Source organism: Cervus elaphus, chromosome 7 (genome assembly GCF_910594005.1).
Source record: "Cervus elaphus chromosome 7, mCerEla1.1, whole genome shotgun sequence".
NCBI classification, from domain to species: Eukaryota; Metazoa; Chordata; class Mammalia; order Artiodactyla; family Cervidae; genus Cervus; species Cervus elaphus.
The window spans coordinates 32731081-32750883 of record NC_057821.1 but is presented as its reverse complement, the minus strand read 5'-3'; the positions used below and the strand labels follow the sequence as shown (position 1 = coordinate 32750883).

Here is a 19803-nt window from a genome sequence, read left to right as displayed (position 1 = left end):
AAATGGCAACCTTGTGAAAACCTCAATATATTTCCTTAAGCTAATCCCCCAAAACATTTAAAAAATGTCTATCTTTCTGATTATTAAAGTAATGCAGGCTTTTTATTTAAAAGATTCAGAGAAGAATGAGAATATGTCACTCATGTTACCACTCCAAGATAGCTGTTTCTGACCTATGACTATATAACTTTTCCTGACTTTTTCTTTGCGTATATTTTAAGTCAATTTCACATGCTCCTTTCCCACAGTCCTTCTGTAGGGGAGAGAGGAGTAGCCTGTACCAGTTTTGAGTGCTGATAAGATATGAGCTGCCTACAGAACTCCCCAGGCAGTGAGGTCCTCCACTTGTTCCCTCCCCCTTCCAACATTCTACCTCATTGCTCTTCCCTGGACAAACTGTACTTTCTCATGTTCTCATGATCTTCTCTCTGCTGGCAATGTCCCATCCTCCCCTCCTTCACTCTTCTTTTCTGAGTGGCTCTTAAACTCATTGTGGTGGGTTTCTAATAAGAATATTTTGATCATCCCTTAATAAATACATGAATATACTTGTTAAGTTGCATGCATATTTCATTGAGTATGTGTAATCTAGAACATAACACTGAAACACAGTGTAAATAAAAGTAAAAATGTTACTGTTTTCTTCCTGCACCCCAGTGGGTTGTGTTGTACACTGCTTTGGAAACCGGTGGTCTGTTTCCTACTTCTTCAAGATTCAGGGCAGGGGTCCCCTACTCCCCGAAACCTTTGTGTGTCGTCTTGTCCACGATCTCATGGTAATGGGTGCACATTTGTCTAGGGACATTGATCCCTGCCCTCCACTAGATTGTAAGTGCCTGTGGAAGGCAGGGGTCATCTCTAGTCCAGCACCGAATAGAGTAGTTGGCCCACTAGGTATGTTTGTTGAATGTATGAATAAATCAAAATCATTACAATAGACAGCTCAGAGTGATAGGGTTATAAAGAAATTTGCTGTGCTTTGTAGAATCTAACCAGGAGGAGAAAAGGGAAAGTGTGTGCTGAGAAGTTAAGCTGGAAAAACGTGAAAGGCCTTTTGTGGTGTGCTGGAAGGTTTGGATTCATCCAAAAATGACTGTGAGTCATAGTCACCGCACAAGGGACAAGATTAAATCCGTGGCTTTGGAAGGGCCACTTTGGTTCTGGGGGCTGATCGGTTAGACGTGTTGGGCTAGTCTCGGTGAGAGATGCTGAGGCCCTGAATACAGAGTGAAGAGCAGTGCTCAGGAACTGTTTCAGAGGTGGTCCTGGGAGAATAGGTGACTGACTCTCTGAGAGAACGGTGTGCGTGCTCAGTCGTGATCTTCCCGACCTAGGAATTGAACCCATGTCTCTTGTGTCTCCTGCATTGGCAGGCGGATTCTTTACCACTGCACCACCGGGGAAGCCCCTGAGAGAACGGAGTTGGAGATAAAGAAGATTTCTAGCTTCATGAAGGGCCGGAAGAGGAGCAGGGAAAATAAAATCAAACTGACTTTGATTTGGGACCTGTTCAGTTTGGGGGTACTCAAGGAAGGTCCTGCTAGCATTTGGCTTTTCAAGCTGGGCGCTGCAGATAACCAGGCAAAAGAGAATTCTTGTGCTTATGGTCTACTCACAAATATAGTGCTCTATGCTACCACCTGACATGGCTCTTCTTTTTCTCCCTGGTGTGTGAGTATCCTCCTTGCCCAGCAAGGTTATGTCATGCCTTGCTTGCGTAGACTGGTATTGTATCAGATGCTTTTATATTTGCCTCAGCATCTGAGCACACAGTCCAAGGCTCAAAGTAGGCGTTCATTAAATACTTGGTGATTGATTACTATCAAGCTTGTTAAAATAAGCAAAAAAGAAAAAAAAAAAACAACAACAACCAAAAATGCTCCTTCAAATGTTCTATCCTCCCCAATGCTTTTCTCTTACTAATAAAAGAATCTAATGAAACTATTCCTTTCTTTCAGAAAGCATAAAGGATGTTCTTGGCAGAAAGATAAAGATTGCATTGAAGAAGAAAGTAAAGCTGGAAGTGAAGGGAGACAAAGTTGAAAATAGAGTGCTGGTAACTATTAACTTCTTTAAAGTTTGGAAGTGAAAATGTTTTGCCCTCTACTGTTGATTGCCTAATTTTCATGCAGTGCTCATGCTATATTTTATATTTTGTTCAAACGTTCTGATGCCCATTTTCTCCTAGGTGAGCTGGAATATTTGCCCACTGAAAGTTAAATTTTAGGGACTGAAGTTTTAAAATATATTGTCTTTCTTAAAGTTGTAAAAGTCACCCTCCTCTCAGTCATCTCCTAGAGACCATTTTCAGGTTGTTTGTTGAAAGTTGGATGTTACAGGGAGCTTGCTTTTTGCTTTTGCTGTGGCTGAGTATCTGATCCTGAGGACTTTGAATGCGTTTTTAGAAAATTCATCTCAAGTCAGTTTAATTATTAAATTTTCTCAAATGTTATATGCATATCCATGCAATATCTGCATCCATTGGTTTGGGGAGCAGAGTGCTAGCTTGATCTTTGCCCTGGTTTCAATGCTTTCTTTGAGTCCTTGAGGGCTCTGATAAATGGTAATTGAGCAGATTTGCAACTGCTAAGGCCCATGGCACTTTGGATGAAATGTAGCTAAGATGAACCCTCAGCCAATATGCGAGTATCACTAGTCCAGTGTCTTAGGTATTTAGTATGTCTGCTGGTGCTGATGGAGCTTGGGGGGCTCCCTCCAACTTGGGAGAGGAGTTGCTGGGGGGTTTGAGTGATCAGCCCTTGTCGAACACAGAATTGTTAGGGAGTTGTCAGCGCCTGAGTTGTACCTTTAGAGAGGTGGAAAGTCTTCTGTGATGTTTTAATGGTTTCTGTGTTGAAATTGTGGCAAACCTTAAGCTTAGGTAAATAGCCCTTGTTTGTGTTTTTGTTAGAATATTCTGTTTACTCTTGTTTATCTTTATATCATTAGAAACCGTCAAACATATGCAAAAGTAGAGAATAGTATATTTAACTTTGTATCCTTTTCATTCAGCTTCAACAGTTTTCAGTATTTCAAGAATATTGTTTTATCCTCCTCCCAGTTTTCCCCCCCTTCCCACTTCTGGAGTATTTTAAACCTCAAGCATGTGTCATTAAAAGAATACTTTTAATATTCTGTTTCTTCAGTTGAAGTTGCCACAGAATTTGAAATATCTTTCCCATAGCAGCTGTCTTAAGAATCTTTTAAAACATCTGACTGCCTTCCCCTGTAGATGGAAGGATTATGCTATTGATGGATGAGTTCTGTTTCTCTGTATACAAGTCAGGATGGCAGAGAAATTGAAGTGGAAAAACTTGATGGAGTGACTTTTGCCCTGCAACAAAATGTGTTTACCCAGACTGTATAATTATGGTTATCAATAGCAGAAGTGATTGGTATCATCATTCTGCTTCAGTTTTGATAAAGAGTAAATTTCCTTAAGGTATGTTTTACTTAATATTGTTCAGCCAAAGGGTACAGGTATGTTTCGGCAGTGGTAGGGTAGAGAGAAGAAATTTTGTTCCTGCCACTTGTTGTTTTACATGTTTACTTCATAAGATGGGTTCACCTTTTTACAATTTAAATATCAAGTTGTGTTTCCTGCAACAGTCTAACATGATATGTGGTACTAGTTGGTATGGACACTATTCATCAGCATAAGAAACCTATGTCCTGAGTAAAATTTGCAAAGACAAGTTTAAACATCAAAATAATGTTAGCACCCTTAAAAATTAGTAATGATTTGTAATTGCTGTTAAGATTTTTTTTGGGGGGGTGGAGTTCATCTTAACATTAGCTGGAGTTGATTAAGGTTGTAATCAAATTACAAATAGATTTGAATTTAAGCATTTATCTCCCAAAATCTGGAATCTAAGCAGTTTCTAGTAGCTTAGGGTAAACTTGTTTTAGCTATTCCTTACTTGCAGGGGCAAGAATTGTTCATTGAAGTATTCAAGGTTTGACAAGCTTCAGGTGTGAGCAAGATGGTCTACGAATTCACCTTAAGTTGTTGATTTTCTGAATTTAGAGAAATTCAGTTACTTAAAACATTGGGGGAATCCCCTTATAATTTGTATTTCTGACTTTCTCTTGGCTGTCAGTCCAATAAAATAGGGCCTACGTGAATTGGCTTGACTCAGCATTTCTTGATTTTTATTTCTCATTTCTCTCCCCAGTGCCCGCCTACTCTTCGTGTCCTTCCTTCTTGTAAAGCTGAGAGTGACTTGGTTCCTTGTTTTTACATTTAGAAACTTTATGCTATTTCCAGCTTATTTTTCATAGAGAGTTTATTTTCATCCTCCTCCTTCTCATGGTCATGATAGCTGACATTTGTACAACATGCTCTGTTGAACACTTAGTTATGCATTGCCTTATTTGCTTCCACAGTAGCCCTCTGAGGTGGGCCCTACTTACATGTGCATTTGCAGAAACTGAGATTTGGAAAAGCTAAAGGAACTCGTTTCAGGTCATCCTGCTAATGAATGACAGAGTCGGGAGTTGAACCCAGGTCTGTCTTATCCATTTCACCATTATACTAAGAAACCAAAACAAACGGTCCTTCAGCTTGTTCGGCGGTTGCAAACTTTCACAAAGATTTGGACTTTAGAAGGATTAGAGCTCCCTGTGTGGATTTGGTTGGTTGATACATTATTCATTGCTTGGTTCCACACTTGCTGAGCATGAGCCAGACACATGGTATGTACAAGATTGACGTCGACTCTGACTTCATGGGATTCAGAACTCAGAGTCTAGTTGGGGAGGTCAACATCTCAACAGGCAATACTCTGAGATGTGCTATGAGCAGGATGTCTGAAAGCACATGGAAGGAACCCCTGACCCAGGCCTGAGGGTCATGGAAGACTTCCAGAAGGAAGGCAAACGTAAGCTACCACCCAATGGATGAACAAGAGTTACTAAGCGGAGAGAGTGGAGACAGGTTCTAGACAAAGAAAACAGAACATGCCTGGAAGCCAGAGAGCTTAGTGTGTTAGAGACATATTAAGTACAGTGGGAGCAAGAGTTACGGGGTGGAAAATGGCCAAGCCTAAAGCGAATTCTTTTTCTTGAAGTTGGGATCAAGTGAAAATTCAGTTCAGTTCAGTTCAGTCACTCAGTCGTGTCCGACTCTCTGCGACCCCATGAACTGCAGCACACCAGGCCTCCCTGTCCATCACCAACTCCCAGAGTCCACCCAAACCCATGTCCATCGAGTCGGTGATGCCATCCAACCACTGGGATTGTTTAAATATGTCTGTTCCTACCACCTGTTTCTAATGACCACCATGTGAACGTTATCCTCCTCTCCCTTGGGAGAGGAGGGTCACAGGTAGCCCAGCCACTTTATAACATTGTTCAGCCTCAGTTCCTTTCTCTGATGAAACAGGCCTTATAAAAGTATCTATTTGTAAATAGTTTCTTTTATTCTATTTTTAAATTTAAATATTACTTTTTTTTTTAACAATGTGTGTTAGGTGAGAAGTTGCTATGTAGCACAGGGAGCCCAGTCTGGTGCTCTGTAAATGGTTTCTTTGTAGATTAACGGGATGGGTTTTAACACTGCTCCTTGCAGTGCCTAGTACATGATCAACAAAGGTGAAAGCAGAAGGAACCAAAGGGTTCTGCATTCTGTGTTCCCAGTGGCACAGATGATTTCGGTGCTCAATTGTTTGTGTTACCTTTAAAGCAAGATGGAAGGCAACTGATGAAACCTGAAATTCTAAAGGTGTGTGCTGGTCCAATGAAATCAGAAATGGTAAGGATATTCAGGGGGAGAGTGTCTTATGGTCAAACAAGTTTGGCAATCAAACATTTAAACAAAGATCAACCAGTGTCTTTACTGGATGACTTTGACTCAGAGACTTTGGCTCTCATGTGCATAGTAGATTTCTTCAAATGAGATGAAATATATTGTCATTCTCAAACTTACATGGCCAGAAACCCTACTGACCATATTTGGGAAACTGGGATGGAACAGTGAACATGGAACAGACTCTCTGTCATTTGGAGTGGCCTCCTAGGGGAGAGTTCTTTGGCCTGTACTTTAATGAAGGGCTGGGCAGGTCTACTGCAGGCCACACACTGGCACTGCGTCATCTGTTTCTGTGATACTTTCCTGTCTTGTCTTTAGAGGATGTTATTAGGAAGTGATTCTGTGTTAGATGGTCAGCCTTTTCCTCCCATCTGCTAATTGAATCTCCACCCAATTTTTCTAGTACCTGGATTTTTAAAAGTGGAATTTCATTTTTACACATTAAACTTTGCAGTTTTAGGCAACTGTAGATTTGCATGCAGTTATAGGAAGTAAGGGAGAGAGATCCTCTGTATCCATTATCCAGTCTCCTCTGTCTTGCAGAATTCTGGGACATGACCACGGGTTGTTGACAGTGATACAGGAAAATTCAGAACATTTCCATCACCATAGAGATCCCTTGTGTTGCCTTTCAGGTCCACAAATACAGACTCGCCACTGCTCTGCCTGCTGGTAGCCAGAATCTGTCTTCTGTCTCCATAAACTTGTCACTTCAAAAGTGTTCCATCAGCATAATCACACACTGTATGTGCCTTTTGGGGACTGGCTCTTTTTGCTTCTACTTAATTGCCTGGACATTGATCCAAGTTGTGTGTGTCCACTGCACCTTTTCAGCTTTTGTTTCTGAGAGGAGTCTGTGGTAGGGATGTACCAAGGCTTGTTTACCCATTGACAGAGTTGTAGGCTATTTCCGGTTTGGGGCTGTTAGGAATAAAACTGGTATAAACATTTGTTTACAGATTTTGGTGTGAAAATAAGTCTGCGTTTCTCCCTTTGAAATGCCAGAGAGCGTTGTTGTGGATTTGTATAGCAATTGCCTGTCTCCTTTTAGAAGAAGCTGTCGTTTTTCGTTTTCCGGCATGGTTGTGTCATTGTGTAGTCCTATCGGCAGTGGATGTATGATCTAGCATTTGGTATTGTCGGGGAAGCAGGGTCTCTCACACCCTTCCCCCACCCTCTTTCTGCTGTTGCTCACCTGGGGGACAGCAGTGTGCGCCTCTCTCTAGAACCGTGCCTCTGAAGCATGTGGAACGTCCATTCCTGGTCTCAGCTGTGTTTTTCCTGTTTCACTTTGGGATATGGGTTCGATCATCTTTGCCAGTCCCTTTTTCTACCACGTCCCTCTTAAGTGGGGACAGAAGCAGGACTTCCTTTCTTAGTAGACTGAGCAGGTTGAGGAAATGACGGGAAACTAACCGTGTTGTTTGTTCACCTGTTCCCTTGAAAACACTCCATTGACTGTTCACTTATTTAGTCTTGAAAAGTTAACCTGGAACCTCTGTAACGTATTTTCTCTTGTTTGGCTATTTATTTACAACTTTTGAGCCTCTTAGGCTTGACTAGAATAACTGTAAGCTAACTTTTAAAATGAGGAAAAGTAAAAGGACATTATTTGGGATATCGTTAAAATATCTTGATGGCTGTGGTGTCTTTCATTAAAACATAAGCTCCACTCACTCCTGCTTATTTTAAAAAATTTAAAAAAAAAAGAATAAAGCTCACCTAAGAGTTTTGTAAGCATCTGGCCCATCTAATGAATTAATGAAAACTTCAGTCTCTGATACGGAAAGCATTGCTCTTCTACAAGAGGCCATACTCACTTTGCATGGCTAGTCTGTTTAACATTTTCCTAATTCCCCCATCTCCTAACACCTAACTTGATTCAGCAGCATGACCCATGGTGTAGTCACTTCTCAGACAAATATTCACACTGGAATTTTTGTTTTGTAGCCACTTTCAGGTGATACTAACCTTTCCAGACTTAAAAAAAAAAACACAAACCCAGTTGTACCGTTTAAAAGCACATATTTTTTCATGGAGCCAATAAAATAATGCTATTTTAGGAGTTTGTTTTGCAAGTTTATCATTTAAAATCCAGATAAATCCAAATAAACTAACAAAATCCAAATAAATCCAAAATAAACACATTCAGTGATTTCCATGAGGCTGTTTTGTTTTTTAATTTTTCCTGAGGCTGTTTTGATGAACATATCTCAGAAATAGAGGGGAGATTAAATTATGTTTTGGCTGCTTAGTATAGAGAGTGTCCCTATTTACCTGTTAAGTAGTACAAATATCACAGTTTTTATAATAGCTAACTTTTGCAATCTCAGGATGCTTTCCAAATAGAGATGGGGGTGCTTTATCCTGAAAATTTGGAAGTTGTAATCACTCAGTCGTGTCTGACTATTTGCGACCCCATGGACTGTAACCCGCCAGGCCCTTCTGTCTGGAATTCTGCAGGCAGGAATACTGGAGTGGGTTGCCATGCCCTCCTGCAGGATATCTTCCCGACCCAGGGATCGAACCTTCGTCTCTTGTCTCCTGCATTGGCAGATGGGTTCTTTACCTAGTGCCACATTTATCCTGAGCGCTGCACAAAAGTGGAATATCCTGACAGCAAACTTTACCTCATGGTTGATCGCTAATAAGTTAAATGTGGTATAGCATCAAATCACATGTTTGTGTTTTTCTCCTAGCAGCTGTAAGAATGAAATTCATGTCAGATGTTTGTAGATTGCAGCGGCTCCTGAAGAAATGCTGTTGGAAAATCATCGTTCTAGGCCCCCGGGTTTACTTCCCTCTGCAGGAGGCTCTTGTACCAGTCGTTGGGTAATTTGAACAGTTCTCTTTGTGGAACTGTTAGGAGTCTCAGCTTTTAAGGATCACTTACAATTCAGTGCACAGGTAATTTTCAAAGCACCTGGGTGAAGTTACATGCCTCTAGAAAATGGAGCTTTAGAAAAGGGCAACAGCATTGCAATGATCTTCAGGAGTGGGTATCAGAGAGTGCACATGGTTGCCAAGGGTCCTGGCAAAACTTCTGGGAAACTCAAAATCAGAGAATCCGTATTTGAGTGCTTTGGAATTTACCTGTAGTCAGAGCTGGGGCTCCCGCTGATCTCTGGGCAGGGGGTTGGAGGCAGGCTCTGGCTCTGGGCATGTGTTTCCAGGAGGTAGTTCTGGCCAACTTGAACTTGTTACCTGAGCTGCCTTTACTTTCTACTTTTCTCATCTGCGTCTGCCCCAGTTTCTTTTGTAGTTGAGTTAGATGAGTCAAATGACCTTGGGCAAGAAGCTGTTGAACATACCTCAGCCTGGTGTAACTTTTCATTGTTCTACTCTCTTCCAGCCTCTGGGATTTAGACACCCTGGGAAAGGGCATTTAGGTCCACCCTGCCGGAGGGGAGAGGGGAGGGAGGAGAGGTGGTATTGGAGTCTTTTTCTTTTTTTTTTTTTTTTTGGTATTGGAGTCTTGTGAAGGGGGGCACTGTGGACAAGGAGGAGCCGGGAAATCTAACCAGCATATGCAGCAAATTGGGAGAACTCCTTTTTTTCTGGTTGTGAAACAGAAAACAAAACAGGCTTTAGTGAAAGGTTACTGTAGCACCTTTATGTTTCATTTCATCAGAAACACTGTTAATATCTGTTGTTAAATGGAAAATGCAACTAAAATCTGAAGGAATAGAACTTCTTTTCTGGTCACCCTCCCCTTTGATAAAAAGCTTGCTGTGTTTTAATAGAGTACAAGAATTTGGATTGGGATATACGGGGCCTATTGTTGTCTGAATCTTTGTTCCTTTGCCCCAGTAGACACTCTCTCTCTGTCTCTCTCTCTCTCTCACTCACTCAAAATATCACTTTCCTCAACTCTTTAAGAAAAGAGGGGTAAAAGAGGAAAGAAGGATGCCTGGGGAGGTGTGTGTGTGTGTGAATAAAATGTTCACTTTGACCTACTCTTCCTTTCCCTCACCTTGGTTTTGGGAGAGCATTTTTCTTTTCTGAAAACATTATCTTTCGCTGCACGTTGACCAGCAGCTCTCTTAGTCTCCTTAGACCTGCTAAGTGCTCAGCAAGTGCTGTTAAAGGTAGAAGCGGGGACATACAAATGCCTTGAACTGTACTGAATGACTGAAGGCGGGAGGAGAAGGGGGCGACAGAGGATGAGATAGTTGGATGGCATCATCGACTCAGTGGAAATGAGTTTGAGTAAACTCCCGGAGTTGGTGATAGACAGGGAAGCCTGGTGTACTGCAGTCCATGGGGTCGTAAAGAGTCGGACACGACTGAGCAACTGAACTGTACTGTGAGAATCTCCAGTCTGTGGCAAGGGTTTGAGATGACTATGCCAAGTCCCCACTAAGGAGGCAGATGTGTGTCAATTCCTACTGATCCTGGGCTTTAGGGGCACAGGAGACAATCTGGTATGGACAGACTGGCTTAAGCTGACCCTGGGAAGTTTGTTCAAACCTGGCCCCAGAGGATCTTGAGGCTAGAGGACTCTTGGTAGCCATCTAACCAAGCACCCTGGCCTATGAGAAGTTGCCTCTGGAGCATCTCTGATGGCTGGGTATCCACCTTTTGCTTCATTATCTTGTGATGGGAAAAGCAAGAGTCTCAGAAGGCTGTTTCTTAATTTGGGCTGGAATCTGCTTCTCAATAACTTCTCTGAATTCATTCTAGTGTAGTTGACTGGAACATCACAGGACAGTTTTGCTCCCTCCTAAGTGAGTGTGGGTCAGGAATTTGGAGACAGATACCATGTTTTTCCTTGGTCCTTTAGTCCTCAGGTGAAATACTGTCACTTTCTGCAACTCTTAATCCTTGGAGAATGTTGCTTTCAGACGTTTCACTGTTCAGATTGCCTTGGTCTAGACTCATCCTACTTTATCAGTGAGTCTTTTAAACTCTAGGTGTTTGTGGATCACAAATGTTGGGCATACACTGTCAAACTGAATTAAACAACCTTTCTCAGAGTCTTTGATGGCCTTTTGTGAATTGTGCCTCTTGAAGGGGGGCATGTGGTGTGTGGCATCAAGAATCTGTTCTCCAGACCCTGTAGGAAACATTGATCTGGGTGCAGCTGGCCAAGTGAAGGATACCAGCGGCACCTTGCTTTGGCCAAATAAAAGTTTTCTTCTTGTTGTTTTTAAAATTTTGAAAGCATCTATGCTATTTGCTTTACTAACAAGTTATAAAATAGGAAAGGAAAACTGAAGCATCACTGTTGCTACTGCTAAGTCACTTCAGTCGTGTCCAACTCTTCTGCGACCCCATAGACAGCAGCCCACCAGGCTCCCCCATCCCTGGGATTCTCCAGGCAAGAACACTGGAGTGGGTTGCCATTTCCTTCTCCAATGCATGAAAGTGAAAAGTGAAAGTGAAGTCGCTCAGTCGTGTCCGACTCTTAACGACCCCAGGGACTGCAGCCTACCAGGCTCCTCCATCCATGGGATTCTCCAGGCAAGAGTACTGGAGTGGCGTGCCATTGCCTTCTCCCGAAGCATCACTAATCCTATCAATTTACATGTAATCATTGGGAAAAAAATCAGTATTTTCCACATTTTTCTATGTAATATACATCAATTATATGATCTATTTTAAAAATGGAATCATAAATCCTATTTTGTAGTGTACTTAAATATTTTACTTTTTGTGGTCAAAACTTTCCATGACAATAATACACACATATTTATGTTTTAAATTTCTGCCTGGCCCTCCATTAGCCCATAGTTAGCTAACAGTAATTATGAGCTAGTTAAGTTGCTTCCAGTATTTTGCCTTATAAATGTGCATATCCTCACATTTATTTTTCTTGGATAAATTCCTGGCAGTGGAATTGCTGGCTGACAGACTTTTTAAAGGATGTATTTTTCACCTGATTGCTATTCAGGAAGTCTCAATAGAGAATAATTCCCCCACCTCATTAGTTTTATTGTCTTTAGAAAGGTTTGCTTAGCAGAGTGGCTGGTTCTCCTTTTTTAAGGTTCTTATATTTCTTAGGCGAGGGCTTCTGAGGCAGACTTCTTCCTTGCAGTTTAGGGCCCCTTCAGGTCTGCCTGATGTTTTGTCTCCTGCTATAATATGTTTGCAGGCATGGAGTCCCTGTGGCTCTGGTGTTTGCTGGTGGCGGCACATGGGGTTCTGGAGTCCCAGGTCTTGGTGGACCCTGACTTGGCTTCTGCCGAGTCAGCCACAACTTTTTCTTGGCTGAACCCCAGCTCAGTATGAGACTGTGTTACACAATTTAGATCCTTGATCTTTGTCCTGGTTTTAAGACTTTCTTACCTTGAGTCCTCAAGGGCTCTGATTAATGGTAGTTGAGCAGGTTTGCAAGTAACAAGGTGCGTGGCACTTTCATTGGATGCAATCAACATAAGAAGAACCCTAAGCCAATATGCAGGTAAGCCAATAAGTCCGGTGTCTTAGAAGGTATTTTAGTATCATAAGAAAAGCGGACATGGCTTTTTCTCTGGGACAGTTCTGAAAGCAGTTGACTTTCCCTCTGTAGCTAACAGTTCAGTTCAGTCGCTTAGTCATGTCCGATTCTTTGTGACCCCATGGACTGCAGCACGGTAGGCCTCCCTGTCCATTGCCAACTCCTGGAGTTTACTCAAACTTATGTCTGTTGAGTCGGCAATACCATTCAGCCATCTCATCCTCTGTTGTCCCCTTCTCCTCTTGCCTTCAATCTTTCCCAGCATCAGGGTCTTTTCAAAAGAGTCAGTTGTTCGCATCAGGTGGCCAGAGTATTGGAGTTTCAGCTTCAGCATCAGTCCTTCCAACATCCATCTCTTAAGTGGCATGATCCTTTCCCACCCTGTCCCCAGCACCTGTAGAGTAGTTCTTGCTTCTCTTCTAATTCCTCACCCTCTCTGTGTCTCCCCACCCCTGAGGAGGCATGCCCAGGTCACCAGGACCTGTGGGCTCTCCTTCAATGAGCAGCTCCTCCTGGAGCCCCATCTTCCCAGGTGAGTCCCTCCAGCGTTCAGCATTCAGCTTGCATTTCTTTCATTTCAGTGCTGCCCTTGGGTGCCGTGTTGCCTGTGGATATCTTTCCTTCCAAGATGGGCAGGTGGGATGAGGGTCCTCAGGGACCTCCTTATTTGCTTCTCAGAAAACAAACACATAGGACCCCTTCCATTTTCAGAGTTACATGTTCCATCCCAGTGTGAAACAGACAAGGGTAAAACAAAACAAAATCAGAGTTCTGGAAGTTCATAAGAGTTAATAATGTTAGTAAAGTTTTGCACAGTCTCTTTTAAGACCACTTCTCTGCAGTTTGATCCCTGACTTCTGGTCCTAAGGGGCCCAGCAACACTCCTGTGGAATCTGAGCCTACAGTATGGCTAGTGAGGTCCAGGCTGGTTGGTTAGGTGTTACCAGGGGGCATTTTCTGTTTCCTGAATTCATCTGTCTGAAATCAGTTCTTCCTAGCAACCAAAAGAAGATGATTGGATCACCCCTCATAGGCATGAGAATGAAGTGAAGACCTGGAGAGAAGCATCTGTAGTTTGTGGACAAATCAGTTTGGTACTTGGAAGACCTCAGCTCTTTCTCTTTTAAGTTGCCACCAGCCAGTTTCTGCTCTTTGCCTGTGTCCTTGGAGAAGCAAAAATGTTGCGGTCTGGGGAAACTTTTTGTACAACTTAGTTCACTGAATCACAGGTACTGCTTGTGCTGATGGAAATCAAAACCAGCCGGCAGAGAAAGGCTGTAGTTCATTTGGCACTCGGCTTGTTTGTGTGACTGTTTCCATTTAAATCTCCTGGGCATCCCGCTCCTTATCGGAACTTCTATCCCCTCAAAATTCGTCATTGCTGAATAAACTGTGAAGTTCTGGGAGCTGTTGCCTTTTCAACAGTTTGCCTCTCTAGAAAAAACTCTTGAAGTTCAAATAGCCCTTAACCCTCCATCGTTTTATACTCCTCCAAGTGGTCTTTGTGAGGAACATGGTGGGTTGTCTTGGTTCAATATTTACTGTCTCTCTTTCTTCACAAGTACTGGATGCAAGAAGTCGGTCCAGTCCTTCCCTGTCCTGTGTTGCTAGTTAACAAAGCACTCGGAGCAAAGGGGAGGCTATTAGCACTTTGTCACTTGGGGTTTAAGGGTCCTCCCACTTGTGAGCCCTCTCTCTGCATCTGTCTTGATACTGACAGCGTGTAGGTTGTCAGTGGAGCTGAACAAAGGTTGTCAGCGATGCTGTGTGTTCAAGAAGCCTTCCTGCCGTGTCCCTTTTGGCTGGCTCTTGTTCTCCGGGAATAGCCGGTTTCTCCATCCACCAGAGAAGGGCTCCTTATCTTCATATTCTGGAGAGCTTGTGGAGTAGTTAGCCTGAAATTCAGGGATGGCTTTTTTTTTTCTTTTCTTTTTAAATGTCTTTGCAGACACTTTATACTTCCCACTCTGTTAGCAACTTCCTCTGTGTTAGGGGATCAGTCGGCCTGGGTTAGAATCCTAAAACTACTGTCTCTACTGACTAATGATGGGTAAGCCATTTAACTGAAGTCTGTGCTTCACTTTTCCCATCCATAGAATGGGTGTAATAATAGAACCTACCTTGAGACTTGTTTTTCAAATTAAATAAGACATTCCATATATAATATTTTAAATAGTGACTAGCATAAAGCAAGTCCTCCAGAAGGCTTAGCTCTGGTTACTATTGTGAGGGCTGCTACAGTGCACCATGCTGATCTGAGAACCTGGTTATATATCCACAGTCATAGGTGACTTGGGTATATTTTATATAAATTTCCCCAAGGAAGTACTTCTGCTTTGCCTCTTTTCCTGGCTTTGTGCAAGATGGCTATTTCGATGTTTCTTCTGCTCAGGGCTCTTTAAACCCATATCAGCTATCTCCACAAATAGGTTTAGGATTTTTTTTCACTCTGCTGCTCTTAAAGAGGGTACATGGATTTTGAAAGATAAACTTTCAGAAAGGATTTAGGTGTGTGCATTGTTGAGATATATGTCTCTGAAGACAGGACTGTACATTTCCTGTGGATACCATTTTGGCCTCCTTTTCCCTGTGGATCTGAATGTGTTCAGAAGTATACTCAAATCTTTCTTTCACTTCCAAGTTAGATCTCAAAAGAGCCCAAAGGTCAGTCGTTGCCCCCCTGCCCCCCGTTCATCCTTGGGGGGCTGCTGTGGGCCCTGCCACCTGTTCTTGATGCCTCACTCAGATTCCTTCCTCTGGGGTTTTGGTTCTGATGGCTTTTTGTTGGATGTGAGGGGCTTTATTGGGATTCATGGGCTTCTGTAGCTCTGCTTTTCCACACTTGAGGACTCCTGGACGTGCTGGAGACTCAGTCCTCCAGGCCATGCTGGATTCTCACTTTCTGAATAACCTTTAGATCAGGGTTTCTCAGCCTCAGCACTGTTATTGACATTTGGGACCCAATAATTCTTTGTTGTCGGGGGCTCCCTTTGTGTTCCAGGGTGTTTACCAGTGTCCCTGCCTTTACCCACTGGATACCAGCAGCTCCCCTCCCCTCCCGGTTATGCCAGTTACAAATATCTCCAGACATTTCTTAGGTGTTCTCTGGGTGGCAGAAATGCCCTCAGCTGAGAACCACTGGTTTAGATCAGCCGGTCTCCACATGGCAGAGGGCAAATGCATACCTTATCATACTTAGCTTATAAAGTTATATTGAGGTCTGAAAATTCACAGTTCTATAGTACAGCTCTGGCTAATCTACTTAAAAATCCATACGCGAATGGATTTAAAATATTTTTAAAGTGTTTATTTAAAAGACTTATTTTTAGGTATTTATTTTTGAAGTATTTAGATATTTACTCTGTATCTATATATACAACAGGAAGAACAGATGGCACCAAACAGAAATTTGCCTTCAGGTATCTAATCTTAAAACCATGGGTTTGACCAGTGGTTCTCAGTGTGGTCCTGAGAATGGCAGGTTTAGCATCCCCTGGGAGCTTTTTAGAAATGCAGATTCATTAGGTCCCATTTGTTTATTTTTGCTTTTATTTCCAATATTCTGGGAGGTGGGTCATAGAGGATCCTGCTGTGATTTATGTGTTTTGCCTATGTTCTCCTCTAGGAGTTTTATAGTTTCTGGTCTTACATTTAGATCTTTAATCCATTTTGAGTTTATTTTTGTGTATGGTGTTACAAAGTGTTCTAGTTTCATTCTTTTACAAGTGGTTGACCAGTTTTCCCAGCACCACTTGTTAAAGAGGTTGTCTTTTTTCCATTGTATATCCTTGCCTCCTTTGTCGAAGATAAGGTGTCCATAGGTTCGTGGATTTATTATCTATAGTGAAACAGATCATCAGCCCAGGTGGGGTGCATGAGACAAGTGCTCGGGTCTGGTGCACTGGGAAGACCCAGAGGAATCGGGTGGAGAGGGAGGTGGGAGGGGGGATCGGGATGGGGAATACATGTAACTCCATGGCTGATTCATGTCAATGTATGACAAAACCCACTGCAATGTTGTGAAGTAATTAGCCTCCAACTAATAAAAATAAATGAAAAAAAAAAAAAAAAGGCAGATTCATGGGTGTCCCATCTAGAGCCACTGACTCAGACTCTGGGAGCGGGCCCAGCAGTCTGCTGTAACAAACCTTTCAGGTGATTGTGATGCATACTGAAATCTAAGCAACACTGAGATGTTACTGAGATGTCTCAAGTAAGCTCCAACTAAGATAACTGTAGACTATGCCCTACTGAGAAATAATCATACTCCACCATATACACAACTTTGAAATCATTGCAGGAGAATGTCTTTTACTAGGCAGGTCATGCTAGATCCCTGTTGGTCATGTTGGTGCCCTCTGAGAGCTTGTCACATCCCCAGCTGCCTTTCCAGGGTTTCTTTTCCTCAGTGTCCCTGAACCAGGGGTGGCTGTGACTGCCAAGGCAATCCTCTGAAGGTCAACCAACAGTCTATGTCTCTCAGCTCCGCCCAAGAGGACTGATCTGTAGTGGACAGAGATTCTTCCTCTTGGGAGTCTGAGACGTGGAGAGAAGCAAAAACAGAAGAAAGCAGAAGGCACGAGGCAGAGAAAAACCCTGTAGAAGTAGAAGCCATGGAGTGTTAAGAGGCTGTCAATAAACCAGTTGTGGCAAGAATAGTAGGAGCAGGAAGAGGCTGACAGAGCCCTGGATGGCTGCTTTAGATGGGTGATTCCAAAAGTTGAGTAGAGGGAATCAAACTATTGATCATATCTTGGAAGAGTATTTTTCAGTTTTCTGTGAGATCCAACTGGGCAGCTACGGTTGGGGTTTCCAGTCTTGCTGGCTTCTCTATGTATCCTCATGGTAGATCATCATCTGCTGTGGCAGCTTTAATGTACATCTATTCTTTGCCACCTGGATGAGCCCAGCAAATCCATACTTAGATTAGAAGACTGGGGTGGGGAGTGTGTGGGGGGGTGGTCTCTACAGACTGACTTCATGGCCTGCTGCTTCCTTGCAGCAGGGATTCAGCCTGGCTGTGCCTCAGAAGCACCCAGGTGGCCCCACCTCTTTTAAAACACTCTCCATTTGGGATCCCATTAGACAGTTGAGATTAACCTTCCAGGAAAGAATGAGTGATGGAAGCTGTCTGGTTCAGCATGTTATCTGGACTTGCCCCAAAGAAACCTGCCTGGGGAATATTTTAGGAAACCTCAGGCCTGGTTTTCACTTCCTTAGGGTGGACCACAGATGCCAGCTCCCTATAGTCATTCCAAGGATCTATTGCTTTGACTCCAACAATGTTTCCTCTTAGCATTTCCTGTGAAGGTATCTCAGCACCATCTCTTTTGAGGGATATGCCAAAAGTTAGACTGTTAAAAACACACACACACACAATGGAAATACAGGCAGTAGAAGGCTGAAATGAACCTTGTGAATAATTTTCTAAAAAATCCAGTGGACCTATAGAAATTTTCCAGTTTGAACTATTGGCATCACCCCTGTATAGTTCTAGTGTCTTCCTCATCCCCACAGTTGTCTCTTCCTCCCTCTTTCCCATTAAAACCTGGGAAAGAATACAAGTACCTTCATGTAGCAAATCCATTGGATTCTTTCACACAAATCCCTCTGGAAGGGAGTGAGTGGAGAGACAGAATATTTTACATTGTTGTCAGAAGGTTGGCTGAGTTCCCTTAGGGTAATAGATTCTGGGAATGTAGGCCAGTGCTTGTTTTCAAGTCCAGCTTAAAACATTTGGGGCCTGACCAAGAACATAATCAGGATTCTCTTATAAATTAGTATCCTTGAGGAGGTTGTCAACTGCTCCAGAGCCCAGGGCTGTTTCTGTATTGTACTTGCGTATCAAGCTCCTCTACCTCTAATAGTGATCTTTTCATGGTAGACAGAGGAGTCGCCTAGTAAAGGACCCAGGCCTGGAGCACAACTCTCAAGCCCCAACTGGTTTTCTCAAGGACTTGGTATGTGTTAAGGGCTTCCCTGATAGCTCAAGACAGTAAAGAATCTGCCTGCAATCCAAGAGACCTGGGTTCAACCCCTGGGTCAGGAGGATCCCCTGAAGAAGGAAATGGCTTCCCACTCCAGTATTCTTGTTCTTTTCATGGTAGACAGAGAATAGTCACCTAGTAAAGAGCCCAGGGGCTTCCCTGATGGCTCAGATGGTAAAGAATCTGCCTGTAATCCAAGAGACCTGGGTTTGATCCCTGGGTCAGGAAGATCCTCTGGAGAAGGGAATGGCAACCCACTCCAGTGTTCTTGCCTAGCGAATCCCATGAACAGAGGAGCCTGATGGGCTGCAGTCCATGGAGTGGCAAAGAATTGTACACAACTGAGCAACTATCTCATTCACCCACCCACATCCACCTACACACAGGACCCAGGCCTGGAGCACAAATTTCAAGTCCAAACTGGGTTTCTCAGGGACCTGGTAAGTTTCTTTAATCAGTAGCCTTATCTGATGTAGTGCGTCTTTAATTTGGCTTTGTGTGGGATGCAGGGATTAATAACAGTGTTCCAGCGACGTGGCGGGGTGGGGAGGATGGTCAGCTGCAGACACGGGGACTGGACTCTGCTTTGATCAGAACGGTGAGTGCAGTCAGGAAAGTCACGGAGTGCTCCCTGCCACAGTCACTTGAGCTCTACTTGCCATTATGCCGAGTTCCTAACCTGGGAGATGATGCCATACTTCAAAAGAAAGGTGGTCCCAAAAGAAAGGTGGTCCTGTCTCCCTGCTCTGCTGCTGTCTTAGGAATGTGAACCTTTGTGCAAATGAGTCATGCTTTTGTTTCTGTTCCTGCACATCATGTCAGAGAAGAGTGATTTATTTCCTGTTTGTGAAGGCTTGGTCTCATCAATTACATGGGAGAGAAATTGGATGTACTTTCAACTTTTTGCTGGTTACTGGCTCCTCCTTTGCCTGGAAGGATAGTCTTTCTTTCCATCGTTGAAAGTTGTTGATGCCGATTCAGTGAAAGGATTTCTTTTCTTAGGCTTTCAGAGATGACACTTCATTGCTTTTGTGTGATGAAATTATAGTGTGCGATTTTTGTTATTTTTAAACAAGTAAAACTGTCATCTGAAAGTTCACCTACAGTTGTTGGAAAAGCCAAGAAAGCATCTCATTTCCTACTGGTTCTACTAACAACCGTTTTTAGCCTATAAACCTTGTATAGCTCCAAGACTATGTTTCCTAAATTGGAGAACAAATCCTGCTCCCAAGATATGAATAAGATGTGCTGGCAGTGAAATGCTGCTGCCTAAGTACTTTGACCCTGTGTTCCCCAAACCTAAACAGATTTCTCTTCTCTCTATTCTCAGAACCATTAGCATTCTTACTTAATGTACATTGTGTATTTCATGAAGCACCAATTAACATCTCATAGGGCACCAGTGTTCCAAGGAACTCAGCAAGGCTGACAACTTATTTCAATGTTTTATCTTTTACACAAAGAACCTATATGTTAGAATTTGCATATCCTTTTGGACTCTGGTCGTGTCTGCTTCTGATTCTTTACAAATTAGCCAGTTGGGGGGAAAAATGTCAAGACACATTCAT

The 19803-nt window shown here is 42.9% G+C and overlaps 1 protein-coding gene and 1 long non-coding RNA gene across 4 annotated transcripts in view; one reads left to right on the top strand and one right to left on the bottom strand.

Moving 5' to 3' along the window:
• CARMIL1 (capping protein regulator and myosin 1 linker 1) overlaps nucleotides 1-19803 on the top strand; it is a 302688-nt gene that overhangs the window by 2645 nt on the left and 280240 nt on the right. For all 3 annotated transcript variants that reach the window (XM_043908357.1, XM_043908356.1, XM_043908358.1), the window contains exon 2: nucleotides 1959-2056. In XM_043908357.1, coding sequence (XP_043764292.1) covers nucleotides 1959-2056 — 98 coding nt within the window. The remainder of the gene's footprint in view (nucleotides 1-1958; nucleotides 2057-19803) is intronic.
• Nucleotides 1-19803, bottom strand: part of LOC122697523 — a 160789-nt gene that overhangs the window by 50484 nt on the left and 90502 nt on the right. The gene's annotated exons all lie outside the window — the stretch shown is intronic.